Source organism: Panthera leo, chromosome B2 (assembly GCF_018350215.1).
Source record: "Panthera leo isolate Ple1 chromosome B2, P.leo_Ple1_pat1.1, whole genome shotgun sequence".
NCBI lineage: Eukaryota > Metazoa > Chordata > Mammalia > Carnivora > Felidae > Panthera > Panthera leo.
The window spans coordinates 132203095-132221826 of NC_056683.1; the positions used below are offsets into that span (position 1 = coordinate 132203095).

Sequence of the window (18732 nt, forward strand, 5' to 3'; positions counted from 1 at the left end):
AATTTTAATAGGATTACAAAGAATATGGGGTGAATTAAAGAAGACAGTGCACATAAAGGGCTTAGCATCATGCTTGATAAAGAGTTGGTGCTGTCAGATGTTAGTATTTTTCAGTAAGCTAGACTGTCCTGGAAATGTCCTTCTAATGATATTATAAACCTTGAGAGTGAAATAGAATTACATACATGACATTTTAGATATAAATTTCCATTTACATTTGGGTGGAGTTGTTTTTACAAAGATTCCTCGGTTTCTGAACTAAACTTTTGCTTTTTCTGGGAAAGGTAAAATTTTTCTTTAGTTTACTTTCACTAGTAAAATTGTTACAGTATTAAGTACAATATTAATTCAATGGACAATTGAATATATTCCTAATTCATTTTCGTCTGAAGTGTGGCCTTAATTCAACTATTCAAAATTTTAAACTTCATCACTTTTTGGGAATCAGATCTATTCTTTGGTCAGTGTTTTATTTCAGTAAAAATCAGTAACAGCTGCAGTAAACTTTACCCATTTACTTTTTAATGAAATGGTCATTTAGTAGTACACTCAATTTATTTTAATAACTATCTGCTGTCTGCCTTCATGATATAAATGAAAAAAATGAACTCTAAGCAGTTTGTGATAGAATGTTCTCTTTGGACATTACTGACATTTTATTTACTTCTGTGTTTTCAGTGCTTAAAAATAATGCTTTGGTAAAAGTCTGATTTAAATACCATGAACTTTATAAACACTAATCCTTGGTTTCCAGAATGCCCTAATACATTGTGCATTCATTTTGCTTTAACCAAAAAAATAAAGAAGATGCCTACAAACATTAATGGAATTTCCAGCCCACAGGGAATAATAGGGACCAGAGTAATAACCCTCCTGCCTAAAGCCATCCAAAAAGAGCAGACATAAACACGAAACAACAGTTTTCACAATCCTGGGCATTAAGCAGTGAAGGAAAGTAATCCCCGAGAGACAAGAAACAAAGAAGTACCCCAGCTTTAATGCCTTGATAGAGGTTTCAGAGCATGGCATAGAGGGAAGGTACTGAGGTGGAGTCTGAACAACTTCCCATGTAGAGGAGACAGAACCAAGAGTCTGGGAAGACCAAGTAAGTTAAGAGTTCTTAGAAGACAGTACCCAGAGAGGAGAGAGCTGTATATAGAGAGAACCCTGGTCCGCTGAGAGTACTCAGTAGAGTATTATTGAGCACATGCACGTGGATAAACTCTCCGGCCTGGGAAAGAACCATCTGAAAGGAGGGGAGAATTAGAGGGAATTGTGCCTGGTCCCAGGGCCAGAAACAAGTGCCTGTTCTCAACAGCCAAGCTAAAAAAGTTTATAATTTCATGAATGTGTTAGTTTCCTGGAGCTGCTATAACAAATCACCACAAACTTGGTGGCCAAAAACAACATAAATTTATTCTCTCACACTTTGGGAAGTCAGAAATCTGAAATGATTTTCACTAAGCCAACATCAAGGTGTAGAGAGGGTCATTTTTCTTTTGAGTGTCGGACTCTTTTTTATTTTTTTAATTTTGTTTAATGTTTATTTTATTTATTTTTTTGAGAGAGAGAGACATAGCGTGCTAGCAGGTGAGGGGCAGAGAGAGAGAGAGAGACACACACAGAATTTGAAACAGGCTCCAGGTTCTGAGTTGTCAGGACAGAGCCCAACATGGGGCTTGAGCTCACAAACCGAGAGATCTTGACCTGAGCCGAAGTCAGACACTTAACCTACTCAGCCACCGTGGTGCCCCTAGGATTAGAACCTGATATTTTAGATGGCCATTATATTCAGACTACTTCAGTGAGCAATTAGGTAGAGTACTCAGGACGGTCCAGGTTCATTATTTGAAGAATAATTAGCCTTAAAATAATCACTGCTTGAGACCTGCCTAACAAATCATAAAAGGAAAACCCAAAAGGATCGAAATGTTTCCTAGTATCCCAGAATGAAGCTGAAGATGACTTAGAGAAATGAAAGATATCTAGTACTTAACAAGATAAAAATCAAAAGGTCTGGCATCCAGTCAAATCAATAAGAAAATATCCATAATGAGAAGAAGAATCGATCTTTAAAAGAAACCAAACCAGAACTGACACAAACATTAGAATTAGTACAGAAGGGCATCAAACCAGTTATAATATTTCACATATTCAAAAAGTTAAGTGGAAACATGGAAGGTACAGAAGACCAAAATCAATCTTCTAGAGATGAAAACTGTAGTTTTTGAGATGAAAAATATACTGGTTGGGATTAACAACAGGTTAGACAATGCAGAAGAAAAGATTAAGTAACTTGAAAACATAGCAGTAGAAAAAACAACTGAATGTTTAATTTTTTTTTTTTTACATTTATTTATTTTTGAGAGACAGAGTAAGCGTGCGAGCAGGGGAGGGGAAGAGAGAGAAGGAGACACAGAATCCGAAGCAACCTCCAGGCTTTGAGCAAGCAGTCAGCACAGAGCCCGACGCCGGGCTCAAACCCACAAACCATGAGATCATGACCTGAGCCGAAGTCACACACTTAATCGACTGAGCCACCCAGGTGCCCCAAAGCAACTGAGTGTTTAAACTTGACAAATTTGTAGCACTAAACCACTTATATTAAAAAAAAAAAAAAAAAAAAAAAACAAAACATCAAATCAGTGACCTCAGTTTCTACTATAAGAAACTGGAAAGGAAAAGCAACTTAAACCCAAAGTAAGCACAAGAAAGAAAATAATAAATATCCAAGTGGAAAATAGTAAACAGAAATAGAAACAAGGAAACAGTAGAAAAACATCAATAAAACTAAAACTTGATCTCTGAAACCAATAAAATTGATCTCAGGCCAGTCGATTATTAAGAGAGAAGTTACAGATTACCAGTGTCAAGAATGAGAGAAGTGGCATTACTGTATTCTACAAATATTAAAATGGGTAATAAATATTATGAACAACTTTATGCCAATTAACTCAAAAACTTAGATGAAACGGACAAATTCCTAGAGAGACACAAATTACCAAAGATGACTAAAAAAAAAAAAAAAAAAAAATAGATAACCTGAAGAATATCTATTGGAATAATTGAGAAGAAAATTGCAGGCCCAGATGGCTTCACTAGTGATTCTGTCAACATTTTTAGGAGGAAAAAATACCAGTTCTACACAAAACTCAAAACTCAAAGTGGAAAAATCCTTCCATACTCATTCTAGAAGCTACAATTAACATGATATGAAAAATAGATATACATTACAAGAAAATTCTATATAGACCAATATACTTCACAAATACAGGTTTAAAAATTCTAAATAAAATTTTAACAAATTGAATCCAACAGTATTTCGAAGGATAATTCTGGTCATAATTCATCATGACCAAGTGGGATTTATCCCAGGAATGTAAAATTGTCTTTAACATTTGTAAATCAATCAGTGTAATTTCATCATATTAGTAAGCTAGCAGCAATTGACAAAATCCAACATCCATGTCTTAATTAAAAGAAGAAAAACCTCAGCAAAGAAGGAATAAAAGGGAGCTTAAAGGACGTCTAGGGAAAATCTACAGCTAACATATTTAGTGATGAGATATTGAATTATTTTTTCTTAAAATCAGGAGCTAGAAAAGGATGCTCACTCTCAAAACTTCTATTCATTGTTGTATTTAAGGTTCTAGCCAGTGCATTCAGGCCAGAAAAAGAAAGAAAAGGCATCTCAGTTGGAAAGGAAAAGTAAGCCTGCTGTTACTCATAGATGACATGATCATCTATCCAGGAAATCTAACCAAAAGCCTACTAGAAATAATAAGTGAGTTTGACAGGGATGCAGGGTATGAGATCAATATGCAAAAAAAAAAAAAAAAAAAAAAATTCTATACTAGCAATGGGCATTGGGAAATTGACATTTAAAAAGCACCTCTATAATAGCAACAAAAAATATGAACTACATTGGGATAAATCTTACAAAAAATATCAAAGACCTGTACATTGAAGATCACAAAACACTGAAATTTTTAATGACATGAATAAATTGAAATATGTACTTTGTTCATAGGTCAGAAAATTCAATATTGTTAAAATACCAGTTTTCCCAAAATTGATCTATATTGAGGCAATCTCAAACAAAATACCAGTAGGATTTTTTTTATAAGAATTGATAAGTTTATTCTAAAATTCCTATAGAGATTCATGGACCTAGAATAAGCAAAACAACTCTGAAAAAGAATAAAGTTGAAGGACTTACACCACCTGGTTTTAGGAGTTATAATGCTACGGTGATAAAAAGAACATGATACTGACATCAAATTAGATAAATGGAACAATGTAACAGAATATAGAGTTCAGAAATAAACCCTCATATATATGGACAATTGATTTTTGATGAAGGCAATACATCTGAGAAAGGAGTGCCTTTCCAACAAATTATGCTGGAAAAATTGGAAATTAAAATAAAAAAAAAAAAGAACTTTAATTCGTGCCTTACAATATATACAGCATTTGATTCAAAATGAATCATAGACTTACATGTAAATCCTAAAACTATACAACTTTCAGAAGGAATATAAGAGAAGATTTTTGTTAACTTGGGTTAGGCAAAGATTTCTTAGCTACAACACCAGACTCACTGCCCATAAAAGAACAAATTGACAACTTCAACAAAATGTAAAACTTCTGCTCTTCAATGACATTTAAGAAATAAAAAGATAAGCCACAAGCTGGAAGAAAGCCTTGACAAAACATATATCCATAAGGGACTTAAATCCAGAATATGTAAAAGATTCTGTAAAAGTCCTCAGAAAGTAGATAAAACAACCCAATAAAAACATGGGCAAAGTATTTGAACAGATGCTTCACCATGAAAAGATGTTCAATATTCTTAGGCCTTACAGAACTGCAAATTATAACCACAATGAGACACCATTAAACACTTACTAGAAAGGCTGTAAAAAGAATACCATGTCACGTTCTCACAAGGATGTAAAAGGTCTACACTGCTTCAGTACACCCACTTTGGAAGACAGCTTAGAAGTTTCTTAAAAAGTTAAACATTCATAAACCAAAGACCCAGCCATTCTACTCTTAGTTTTTTAACTCAAGAGAAAAGGAAATTATATTCATAGTTATTTTATTTGTACTAGCCAAAAAACCAGAAACTACCCAAGTGTCCATCAACAGATGAATGAAAAATCAAATTATAGTATATCCATACAGTAGAATACAACTCCGCAATAAAAAAAGTGAACTGTTGATAACACTATTATGAATGAATCTAACAATAATTTACTGTTACTAGATGTAGAAAGATATCATAGGAAATACAAACCTAATTTAGATTTCACCAGCATCACCAGAAATTAAAATTAATCATTCTAAATAGTAAATTTAATCATAGGTAAATCCTTACTTTTTTTAATAATTGTTTTTAAGTTCATTTATTTATTTTGAGAGAGACAGAACATGAGCAGGGGAGGAGCAGAGAGAGAGAGAAACAGAGAGAATCTCAAGCAGGCTCTGCAGGGTCAGCATGGAGACTGACAAGGGGCCTTGAACTCACAAAACTGAGATCATGACCTGACCTAAGCCAAAATCAAGAGTCAGAAGTTCAACCGACTGAACCACCCAGCTTCCCCAGTAAAATCCCTATTTAAGCACAAGCAAAAAAATCTACAGACACTATTTAATAGTTTCGTAATATATACTTTTTTAATATCAGTGTTTCTCCCCAAATCTTAATACTGAGACTGCAGACTCTAAGAAATCCCTATTAACCTTCCTTTAAAGATAATCTATTCATATTGTTGATCTCTTGATAAGTAATTTCTGTATTTTATAATTTGTTTCATCTTTAATTGTGTGAAAGGAGTTTTTTCTCTAATTTTAGTGTTTATATCATTGAGTGTCTACTCTTGGCTCTTTATATGTTGTTCATTATCTTTAATCTTGATAACATTCCTGAGGGTAAGTGTTATTATCTTTTCTTTTTAAAGTTGAGGAAACCAGTTCTTTGAGAGATTGATTTGCATAAGATTCCTCTGTGAGTAAAAGGCAGAGATGAGAATCAAACCCAAGTCTATGTGGTTCCAAAGTTTATACTGGTTCTAAACAGTCATTTCTCCACTATAAGTGACTCTTCATTTATAGCTATAATCTGTTTTTTTTATATTTCTTACTTTATATTTATCAAATCGTAAGCTTATTAAGCACCAAATAAATTCAGAATTCTAAACCATGATTTTAAAATAAACTTTAAAATGCATATCTTTATACTGTCACTCATTATATGTCATATTACTCTTGATTTAGCATAAAAGACACTCAAATGGTAGCTGTTTGCCATTTTTTGTTGTATCAATTTAATAAATATAGTTTAAATGGGAATCTGTATAGCACAGTATAAAAATGATTGGAAATCACCTTTGTTATATCATCTAATATAAATTTGAATTAAATAATCATTATCAGTTTCTACGGTGAGTTTTAACAAGTTTGTTTTATTGACTAAAGGAAATTTTACATTCCAGTTTTACTCCACTTTGTAGAAATTTGGAGGAAAGAAAACTAAAATGTATAGGTTTCAATCCACTTCAACATTGTAGGTGAAACGGTGTTATATAGTGTTAACAATTCTCTCTTCCGTTTATAATCTGGTTGGAGAGACAATATTAATATGAATATGTTTAAAAGTAAAGTCTTTGGACATTCATCGTTAACTTTCTTAGCCCAGCCCTAAGGAAATCAAAAAATACATACTTCATTTTCAACTATAATAATGTAAAATCAGATACAGCAGAACTCCTACCTGGAACCAATAATGTACTTGTCTTTTTTATCATAGCTACTTCTCATCAGTGGGCAGAAGTGCAGCCTCCAAAGTTCACTATAGTTTTATTTTGCTTCTAAAGCTTCCCGGAGCTGCCTTATATAATGTTGCTGCTTTCCTTCTTTTATAGAACTTCCTCTTCCCTCTCTATGTATTTATCTACAAAATCATTAATATGTCAGCAACCTTTCTTGTCTCCTGAGATAGTTTTACCATTTCTGTGCTCTGAAGAGTAGTGACAGTAATTTCAGACAAGGCAGAAAGAAGCCTTTCAATCTCCCTACCAGAATTCTGAAGTTCCAGGTGTATGTTGGCATAATTCTTTTCCTGGGCTATATTTATGAAAACAGAAGTTGATGTGTCTTTCTAAGTTATTAATTTTCTGACTCAGCTGAAAGTGATAATTCCAAAATCATGTATCATCATTACACTAAACTTCTCATCTTCCTAGTAGCTTTTCTTCTTTCTAATGTAGGAAGACCTAATTATTAATCCAGTTATCAATTCTTGATATTAAGAATTAAGGGATAATGTTGTCATAAAGATTGGAATCCTCTTACAGTTTAAGCAGGAATATTATCTTTGCTTGAAGTGTGATGAAGATAATCGAGACAAAGTAGCAAACAGCAAGTTCATTTTAGTCAATTTAGTCTTAACTGTTTGATTAAGTCAGTATGTACTAGATCTTAGATCTGATCACTTGAAATATGCTCATTAATTGTTTCTGAATCTCAACAGGTAATGTTATAAGCTTAAGTTGAAGAATTTGCAGTGATGGTTTTGTGAATTATAGTTTAGTCTCCCTGTAACTTTACCAATTACAATTTGTTTTGATTTTAAAGGAGATGTTGGGCGAACTCTTCACTCCTGTAGAAACACCTGAAGCACCAAACAGGGGATTCTTTAAAGGCTTATTTGGAGGTGGTGCACAATCTCTTGATAGAGAAGAACTGTGTAAGTTGACTGATTTAATTTGGATATTATATCTGTAAAACTGAAGCATTCAAGCCATGTAGGCTTTTCTTACATGCATAAATTATGTTCACCTTTTTCCCTTTGTCACAACAATTAATATATCCATGTTTTTAGCAAAAGGACATTTTTTTTTTTTGGTCATTCTAACCAGTATCAGGGGAATATATTGCTCAGGGAACCAAGATCAGAATAGGTTCGGGTGGTTAAAAATGAGTATTCACAACTTAATGAATAATTTAGAAAGTGTTTTCTTTATTTTCATTAAATATGAGCTTTTATTATTTCAATTCTATTATTAACTTCATTTGGTGACCTTAACTTTGAAAAAGTGTTTTACCTAAACATTTATCTTAGGAAACCCCTAGTACTATTCTCATTGCAGTAAAAAGTTACTTAAAATAGCAAAATCTCGTTCATTTACTACCTTCCACATAATTGGCACAGAGTAGAAATTGGTCCTTGAATGAGCTAATGAATCCTTGAATGTTTGACCTTTCTTTCAAATAGCTGTTATCTATCCTTATTTTTTTTTCCTTTTATTCTCTTTCTGTTTTGCAAAGATACGTTAGAATTTTCCTTTTGTGTTTGCTTGACTAATTAGAAAAACTATAAGATTAAATATCATTAAGTTGCAGTGCAGTGCAATTTAACTTTCAGGACTTGTCCAGATGATTGATCAATCATCTTGGTTCTGGGAATCAGTCAGTTTTAGTTCATTGTGAAAAATGAAGACTGTTCTTCAAGCTATGGGCAGCTGATAATTTGGAATAACAGTCTCGCCAAGGATAATTGATAGAGTAACACAAAATTTTAAAAATGTATTTTTTTAAATTCTTTAAAATATCAAAGAGCTAATGGTATAGTAAAGAACACTATTCATAGGGAAGGATGGGAACCCAGAGTGCTGAGCCTAAAAAACTGAAGCCAATCTTCCTCTGGAGTGCTTTGCTAATCTGAAGCAGGAGGCTGAGATACTAAACTGTGTTCATATGAGCTAGGCAGGCTCCTAGAACAGGCAAGGATGGGATCGTTTTTGGTTTTTTTTTTCCTTTTTTTACAGTTTTTACTTTCAATTTTTTTAATTCAAATTTTAGTTAATATATAGTGCAGCATTGGTTTCAGAAGTAGAATTCAGTGGGCGCCTGGGTGGCTCAGTCAGTAGAGAGTCTGATTCTTGATTTCAGCTCAAGTCATGCTCTCACAGTTTCGTGGGTTCAAGCCCCACATCGAGTTCTGCACTGGCAGCACAGAGCCTGCTTGAGTTTCTCCCTCACTCTCTCCCCTCCCCTGCTCACAGTCTCTCTGTCTCCCTCAAAATAAATAAATTTTTAAAAAATAAAAAATAAAAGAATTCAGTGATTCATCACTTACATACAACACCCTCTGCTCATCACAACAACTGTCTTCCTTAATACCCATCACCCATCTAGCCCATCTCCCACCCACGTCCCTCCATCAACTCTCAGTTTGTTTTCTGTCCTTAAGAGTCCCTTGTGTTTTTTTTTCCCTTTCTTCTCTTCCCCTCTTTCCCATATATTCAGCTGTTTTGTTTCACATCAGTAAAAATTATATATTTGTCTTTCTCTGAAAGGTTTATTTCACTTAGTATAATACATTCTAGTTCCATCCAAATCATCGCAAATGGCAAGATTTCATTCTTTTTGATGACTGGGTAATATTATATATATACATACGTACATATATGTATATATATATATACATATGTATATATGTATACACACACACACACACACACACACACACATACACACACACACCATGTCTTCTTTATCCATTCATCAGTCAATGGACATTTGGGCTGTCTCCATAGTTTGGCTGTTGTTGATAATGCTGCTATATAAACATTGGGGTTCATGTGCCCCTTCAAATCTGTATTTTTGTATCCTTTGGGTAAATACATAATAGTGCAATTGCTAGATTGTACAGTAGTTCTATTTTTAGTTTTTTTGAGGAACCTCCACACTGTTCTCCAGAGTGGTTGCACCAGTTTGTATTCCCACCAGCAGTGCAAGAGGATGAGGATGTGGAGAAAGGGGAATCAACACCTGTTGCTTCTTGTGTGATTCATTTTAGTCATTCTGACAGATGTGAGGTGGTATCTCATCATGGTTTTGGTTTCTATTTCTCTGATTATGAGTGATATTGAGTATCTTTTCATGTGTCTGTTAGCCATCTGGATGTCTTCTTTGGAAAAGTGTCTATTCATGTCTTCTGCCCATATCTTAACTGGGTTACTTGTTTTTTGGTTGTTGATTTTGATAAGTTCTTTATAGATTTTGGATACTAATACTTCATAGATACATTGTTTGCAAACATTTCCTGTTCTGAAGGCTGCCTTTTAGTTTTGTTGATTGTTTCTTCACTGTGCAGAAGCTTTTTATCTTGATGAAGTCCTCATAGTTCATGTTTGCTTTCATTTCCCTTGCCTTCAGCGACATGTCTAGTAAAAAGTGCTACGGCCCAGGTGAAAGAGGTTGCTGCCTGTGTTACTCTCTAGATTTTGATTGTTTCCTGGCTTACATTTAGGCCTTTCATCCATTTTTAATTTATTTTTGTGTATGTAAGAGAAAGTGATCTAGTTTCATTCTTCTGCATGTTGCTGTCCAGTGTTCTCAGCACCATTTGTTGAAGAGACTATCTTTTTTCCATTGGATATTCTTTCCTGCTTTGTCAAAGATGAGTTGATTATGTAGTTGTGGGTCCATTTGTGGGTTTTCTTTTCTGTTACATTGATCTATGTGTCTGTTTTTGTGCTAGTACCATATTGTCTTGATGACTACAGCTTAGTAACATAGCCTGAAATCTGGAATTGTGATGCCTCCAGTTTTGTTTTTCTTTTTGAGGATTGCTTTGGTTATTTGGGGTCTTTTGTGGTTCCATACAAATTCTAGGATTGTTTGATCTAGCTCTGCAATAAATGCTGGTGGTATTTTGATAGGGATTGCTTTAAATGTGTAGATTGATTTGAGTAGTATAGACATTTTAACAGTGTTCTTCCAATCCATGAGCATGGAATGCTTTTTCATTTCTTTGTGTTCTTTTCAGTTTCTTTCATAAGTCTTCTATAGTTTTCAGAGTACAGATCTTTTACCTCTTTAGTTAGGTTTATTCCTAGGTATCTTGCTGTTTTTGTGCAATTGTAAATGGAATTGATTCCTTTATTTCTTTTTCTGTTGTTTCATTATTGGTGTATAGAAATGCAACAGATTACTGCACATTGATTTTACATCCTGCAACTTTGCTGAATTCATGTACTAGTTCTAGCAATTTTTTGGTGGAGTCTTTTGGGATTTCTACATAGAGTGTCATGTCATCTGTAAATAGTGAAAGTTTAACTTCTTCCTTGCCAGTTTTTATGCCCTTTATTTCTTTTTATTGTCTGATTACTGAGACTAAGACTTTCAATACTATGTTAAATAAATAGTAATGGTGAGAGTGGGCATCCTTGTCTTATTCCTGTCTATAGGGGAAAGGCTCTTAGTTTTTCCCCATTGAGGATGATATTAGCTATGGGTCTTTCATACATGGCATTTGTGATGTTGAGGTATGTCCCATCAGTTCCTACTTTGTTGAGAGTTTTTATCAAGAATTGATGCTGTATTTTGTCAAACACTTTCTGCATCTATTGGCAGGATTATATGGCTCTTATCCTTTCTTTTATTAATGTGGTATATCAAATTGATTGATTTGTGAATATTGAACCAACCCTGCAGCCCAGGAGTAAATCCCTTTTGATCACAATGAATTAGTCTTTTAATGTACTGTTGAATTTGATTTGCTAATACCTTGTTGAGAATCTTTGCATCCAGTTTCATCAGAGATATTGGCCTGTAATTTTCCTTTTTAATGGAATCTGGTTTTGGAATCAAAATAATTCTGGCTTCATAGAATGAGTTTGGAAGCTTTCCTTCCATTTCTATTTTTTGGAACAGTTTAAGAAGAATAGGTGTTAACTGTTCTTTAAATGTCTGGTAGAATTCCCTTGGGAAGACCAGTTGGCTCAGGATTCTTGTTTGTTGGGAGATTTTTGATTACTGATTCAGTTTCTTTGCTGGTTATGGGTCTGTTCAAATTTTCTATTTCTTCCTGTTTCAGTTTTGGTTATTTGTGAGTTTCCAAATTCCAAAAAAAATGGAATTTGTCCATTCTTTCCCAGATTTCACAGTTTGTTGGAATATAATTTTTCATAGTATTCCCTTATTATAATTGTTTATATTTCTGTGGTGTTGGTTGTGATCTCTTTTCATCCATGATTTCATCTACTTGGGTTCTTTCTCTTTTCTTTTTGATAAGTCTGGCTAGGGGTTTATCAATTTTGTTTATTCTTTCAAAGAACCAACTCTTAAGTTTCTTTGATCTGTTTTACTGGTTTTGTTTCTGTCATTTATTTCTGCTGTAATTTTGTTTATTTCCCTTCTGCTGGCTTTCGGCTTCATTTGCTGTTTCTTTTCTGTCTCCTCTAGGTGTAAGGTTAGATTGTGTATTTGGGACCTTTCTTGCTTCTTGAGATAGGCCTGAGTTGCAGTATAGTTTTCTCTTAGGACTGCCTTTGCTTCATCTCAGAGAATTTGAACTGTTGTGTTTTCATTTTCATTTGCTTCCATGTATATTTTTATTTCTTCTTTAATTTCCTGGTTAACCCAATCATTCATTCTTTAGTAGGATGTTCTTTAACCTCTATGTATGTGAAGACATTCCAAATTTTTTTTTTGTGGTTGATTTCACGTTTCATAGCATTGTGATCTGAAAATATGCATGGTATGATCTCGATCTTTTTGTACCTGTTGAGGGCTTATTTGTGACCCAGTATGTGATCTATTCTGGAGAATGTTCCTTGTGCACTCGAGAAGAATGTGTATTCTGCTGCTTTAGGATGAAATGTCTGAATCTATCTGTTCAGTCCATCTGGTTTAATCTTGTTACAGTCTTTATTGTAAAATCTAGTTTGTCTGATACAAGGATGGCTACTCTGACTTTCTTTTGACGTTCATTAGCATGATAGATGGTTCTCTATCCCCTCATTTTCAATCTATAGGTATCTTTAAGTCTAAAATGAGTCTCCTGTAACCAGCATATAGATGGATCTTGTTTTGTTTTGTTTTTCCATTCTAATACCTATGTCTTTTAATTAGAGCATTTAGTCCATTTACATTCAAAGTGATTATTGAAAGATACGAATTTAGTGCCATTATGTTGCCTGTAGAGTTGATGTTTCCGGTGATTTCTCTGGTCATTTGTAGCCTTTGTTGCTTTGGTCTTTTTTTTTTTTTTTTTTTTTTTTTTCTTCTCCACTCTAAGAGTACCCCTTAAAATTTCTTGCAGGGCTGGTTTAGTGGTCACAAACTCCTTTAGTTTTGTCTGGGAAAGCATCTCTCCTTCTATTCTAAATGACAGCCTTGCTAGATAAAGGATTCTTGGCTGCATATTTTTCCTATTCAGCACATTGAATATTTCCTGCCACTCCCTTCTGGCCTGCAAAGTTTCAACGGACAGGTTTGTTTCTGGCCTTATGTGTCCACCCTTGTAGGTTAAGGACCTTTTGTCCCTAGCTGCTGTCAGAATTCCCTCTGTATCTTTGTATTTTGCAAGTTTCACTGTGATATGTCATGGTGTTGACCTGTTGTTCTGTTTTGTTTTGTTTAAGGTGAGTCATCTGTGCCTCTTGGACTTGGATGTCTGTTTCCTTCCCTAGATTAGGGAAGTTCTCAGCTAAGATTTGCTCAAATAAACCTGCCCTTTTTCTCACTTTTCTTCTTCTGGGACTCCTATAATACAAATACTGTTTCACTCTGTGGAATAACTAAGTTCCCTAAGTCTCCCTTGTGATCTAATAGTTTTCTTTCCCTCTTCCTTTCAGTATCATTATTTTCCATAATTTTATCACCTATCCTCTCCTCTGCTTCTTCAGTCCTCATCATGACTCTATCGAGTAGGTTTTGCGTCTCAGTTACAGCATTTTTCTTTCAGCCTGACTAGCTTTTAGGTCTTTGATCTCTGTAGCAAGGATTTCTCTTGTGTCTTCTGTGCTTTTTTCAAGCCCGCTAGTAGTGTTATGACTGCTGTTCTAAATTCTTGTTCAGATATATTGCTTATCTCTGTTTTGAGTAAGTCCCTGGCTGTGATTTCTTCTCAACATTTCTTTTGGGAAGAATTTCTCCATCTTGTCATTTTGGCTTAGTTTCTGTCTTTTGCATGTTTTGAAAGTATGTTATGTTACCTGTATCTGAGAGTAATGCTGTATTATAAAGGGGTCATATACTGTCCAGGGCCTAGCACTTCAGGAAGTTTTTCTGGTATATGCTATGTGCACTCTGCTGTTGTGTTTTGGCTGCTCTTTCCCACTGGTCAGTCCTCTATAGGACTCCTCCTTACCTGCAGTGGGGAGTACTTGGGCCTTTAACTAGGTGTGCTTTGATTTGTTTGTTAAAATAAGCCTGAAAAATAAGGGGGAAAAAGCCTGATCCCAAAAAGGAAAGGAAGAGGAATGGGAAAAAAAAAGATAATGAAAAAATTATAAGCCTGATTCCAAAGAAAAAGAAGTGAAAAAAGGAAGAAAAAGAAAAAAAAAAAAAAAAGAAGACTGATCCAATTAAAAAAGAGAAAAGGAAATGGAAAAAAGCAAACAAAAAACTATGAGCCTGATTCCAAAAGAAAAAAAAAAGAAGAAAAAAAAAAAAAAAAAAGTAAGCCTGGTCCTGTTTTCATCAGATCTGCAGATGTTGTATTGAAGCACCTCATTTTCAGTGCACTTGGTGCAGGGGGGTGCTGTCTGTGCTGGTCTCCTGGAGGAGAGGCCTGCTGCATTGATTGGCTCAGAATCACTGTCTTGCCCCAGTAAATGAACAGTGGCCAGGCACAGGGGTTTGGGGTCTGGTATAAACTGGTCCCACCTCCACTGGTGGCCACTGTGTTGCTCTCTGATGTCCCACTGAGTTGGTGTTTTGGGGATAATGACACCACCCAGTCTCTTGTCCCCAGATAGGGGATCTCACACTCTCTGCTGTTCAGGCAACCCTCACAGAATAGCAAGGGCAGTCAGCTCGCCCTGCACCACAGCTGTCCTGCGTTTTTCTTTGGCACACACCTGGGATTCAAAACTCAAAATCCTAAAGGATCTGGCACTGCAGCCTCTCCATGCTGCGTCCGATGTCCCTTGTCTCCGAAAGACAATCCCATGCCTGCACAGTGCATGGAATCTATGGTGCAGCACCACTAAAAGCAGCAACAAGGTTATATGCCCTCTGGGTGTACCTCTGTCCCCTGCTGATGAAAAGGCCTTTTGCTGGTGCCTACAGGTCTTTTGTCCTTGGAGAAGCAATATAACCTCTTCCACAAGTAGTCCAAGAAGGGGACTGTTCTCTCCCAGTGCGCCCAGCTCAGGAGATCCCTACACCACGCTGTGTACTCCGGGGCCAGCTCCCTCCTTCGCCCCGGGAACGTGCACCACAACTCTGCTCTGGAGAAAGTTGCACACTTCAAAAACCTCAGAGTGTGAGCTCCGTGTGCTGTTTGCAAAAACAAACAAACAAACAAACAAAAACGTGTGACACTCCTTCCCCAGTCCATGGTCCAGAATGGTTTTCCTCTCGTGCAAACCCAGTGTCACACTGTCTCAACCCCTCTCTCTTTCTCTCCCTTTGGTCTTCCATGGAAAGGATTCCTCCATGCACCACCATTTTTCTCTCCCCCAGTTCACTTCCACGCACCTGCCACACTGTCTCCCTCCAACCATGGAGATCCTTCTGCCAGTTCATAGATCAATTTCTTGGGTATTCCAGGTGATCTGACTCAGTACAGCTGTGTTTGAGGGACAAGGAAAGCTCAGGGTGCCCCTACTTCTCTGCCATCTTCACTCCTCTCAAGACTGGGGATCTTATTAAACAACTTCTCTTTGCAAGGAACCAAAAGGCCACAGCTTAAGACTAAAGGTGATCTGGAAATAAATTAGCCCTCCTACACACAGACAGATTAGCTTTAAATTATCTGAGTGTACCAGAAAACTTTCAACCTTATTTAAGTATTTTTTCAGACTGCTCAAGTGCTCAACATCTGGCAAAAGCAAATGAAAATGTTCTCTAATGGAAGGTTACATATTGCAAATCCTCAAATTATTTCTAGAAATAATTTTCAAATATGTCATCCAAGTTAACCAGCAACACTAGTGACCAACACCGTGAACAATGAAACAGAAAAAGCAGAAACAGAATCACAGGTACTTCAAATATTATAATTATGAGACACAAACTATAAAATAGTTATGTATATTATGTTTGTAAGCATAAGTACCATGCCTGAACATTTTATCAGATAACTGAAAATTATAAAAATCAACACAACAAATGTATAAACTAAAATGAAATTCTAGAACTGAAAGATTCAAAAACAGAAATTAAAAGCTGAGTAGATAAATTTAACCACAAGTTTTACACAACTGAAGAGAGAATTACATAGCTTGAAAATAGGCAAAATAAATGATCCAGAATGTAGCACAGAGAAACCAAAAAGATGTAAAATACAAAGAAGATAAAAGAAATAGAAGTTGCAGTGAGAAGTTCTAACAAGTGTTTAGACTTCTCAAGAAAGAAAGAGGAAAGAATGTGAAGAAGAAGCAATACATAAAGACATATGGTTGGAAATCTCTCATAATTGATAGACGATACCAATTCACACAGTCAAAAAACCTAATGTATTCCAAGGATATTTTTTAAAAAATTCACAGCTATATATGTCACATGAAAATAGAGTATATCAAAGACAAAAAAGAAAATATTTGAGGTGGCTAGAAGAAAATGAGGTATCCTTTAACAAGCTATATACTGATTTCTCAACAGCCAAAGATAATGGGATGATCTTCTGTATGTTGACAGAAGACAGTACTTAATGTAGATTTCTATACTCAAAGAAAATAGCCTTCAGGAATGAGACATTTTTAGGGGAATAAATGAGTAAGACTTGCCACCACACTAAAGGAAACTCTAAAGGCTGTACTAATCCTCCATGGAATGTCAGAGATGCAGGAAACAATGTTCTGGAAAGAAAGTAATAAGTTCATGCATAAATATAATGAATATAATCTTTACAACTGTAAAGCAAAGTCTTATGGTATGTGTATACACATATACAAACACAAAGAAAAATAGTACACTCATAAAAAATACATAAATACACAAAAAATCGTATAAAATCAAGAGAGTCACAAAGAGTAATTGAATTTAAGGTGATCTGAGATGACACATTTTTAAAGAGATTTTTTAAGAGTATCTAACAGCTTTTAATAAGCTAAGGATGCATGTTGTAATTTCTTTTTTTAATGTTTATTTTGAAAGAGAGAGAGAGTATGTGTGTGTACAAGCAGGGGAGAGACAGAGATAGAGGGAGAGAAAGAATCCCAAGCAGGCTCCATGCCACCAGCACAGAGCCTGACACATCTTATGAACCGTGAGGTCATGACTTGAGCCAAGGTCAAGAGTCAGATGCTCAACCAAGTGAAGCCACACAGGCACCCCAATCTTTGCCTTTTAAATTAAGGGCATAATTAAAGTCTGCCATACTTTATGTGTTTTCTATTTATCCCATCTGTTTTGTGCATTCATTGAGTGCACCTTATATATTTCTTTTAATATTTATTTATTTTTGAGAGACAGAGCATGAGTAGGGGAGGGGCAGAGAGAGAGGGAGACACAGAATCTGAAACAGGCTCCAGGCTCCAAGCTGTCAGCATAGAGCCCGACACGGGGTTTGAACTCATGGACAGCAAGATCATGACCCAAGCCGAAGTTGGACGCTCAACCGACTGAGCCACCCAGGTGCCCCATACCTTATAATTTCACTAAAAAATATATTTAAAAAAATTCATATAACTACTAGAAGAGAGACACCATTTCCCAATCATAGTGGGAACTGCTAATATGCCTATTGATTGAGATACAAAAGCAGACAGCAGTAAAGTCAGTAAAGGATATAGAAGGCATGAACAAAACAATTAATGAAATTAAAACTAATGAAGAGATACAGAACATTGCAGAATACATGATTTTTAAGCACAGACAGAATGGTCATAAAATGTATTTGTAGAGAAATTACAGATGTATGCTGAATTATTTTGAGTAAAATGTCATAATGTCTATAATGAATTTTAAATATTCAAAAATTTTACATATAGACACCCATATGTCAAAAAATGTTACCTATTACCAAAATTAGATAATGAGTATATGGATGTTTATTATACAGTTCTTGTACTTTCCTTTATGTTTGAAACTTATATTTTAAAAACTTTTTTTTTTTTTTTTTTAATTTTTTCAACGTTTTTTATTTATTTTTGGGACAGAGAGAGACAGAGCATGAACGGGGGAGGGGCAGAGAGAGAGGGAGACACAGAATCGGGAACAGGCTCCAGGCTCCGAGCCCTCAGCCCAGAGCCTGACGCGGGGCTCGAACTCACGGACCGCGAGATCGTGACCTGGCTGAAGTCGGACGCTTAACCGACTGCGCCACCCAGGCGCCCCAAAAACTTGTTTTTTTTTTAAGTTGACCATGTGTTAGACAGTTTTTTAAAAATTAAATTTCAAAGGATTGAAGTTAATTGTTTGTGACCTAATCACAATGCAGTTATGCTTGTAATTAGTAACAAAGCTAATTTTAAATGCCACGTTTGAAAATTAATACAGTTTTGAATAACCCATGTGTCAATTCATAATCATTGGTAAGCATCTAAAGTAATATTGATATTTATAGGGGCGCCTGGGTGGCTCTGTCAGTTAATTGTCCGACTTCAGCTCAGGTCATGATCTCGCAGTTCATGAGTTCAAGCCCCATGTCAAGCTCTGTGCTGATAGCTCAGAGCTTCGAGCCTGATTCAGATTCTGTGTCTCCTTCTCTCTCTGCCCCTCCCCTGCTTGTATTCTCTCCCTTTCAAAAAATAAATAAACACTTAAAAT

At 35.4% G+C, this 18732-nt stretch overlaps 1 protein-coding gene across 6 annotated transcripts in view; it reads left to right on the top strand.

Annotated features, from left to right (window-relative positions):
- Positions 1-18732, top strand: part of STXBP5 (syntaxin binding protein 5) — a 168461-nt gene that overhangs the window by 140732 nt on the left and 8997 nt on the right. For 5 of the 6 annotated variants that reach the window (XM_042940033.1, XM_042940035.1, XM_042940037.1 and 2 more), the window contains one exon: positions 7639-7750. In XM_042940033.1, the coding sequence (XP_042795967.1) occupies positions 7639-7750 (112 nt within the window). Of the gene's footprint in view, positions 1-7638; positions 7751-15821; positions 17155-18732 lie in introns of those variants that run through there. The other variant, XM_042940039.1, reaches the window with a different exon arrangement.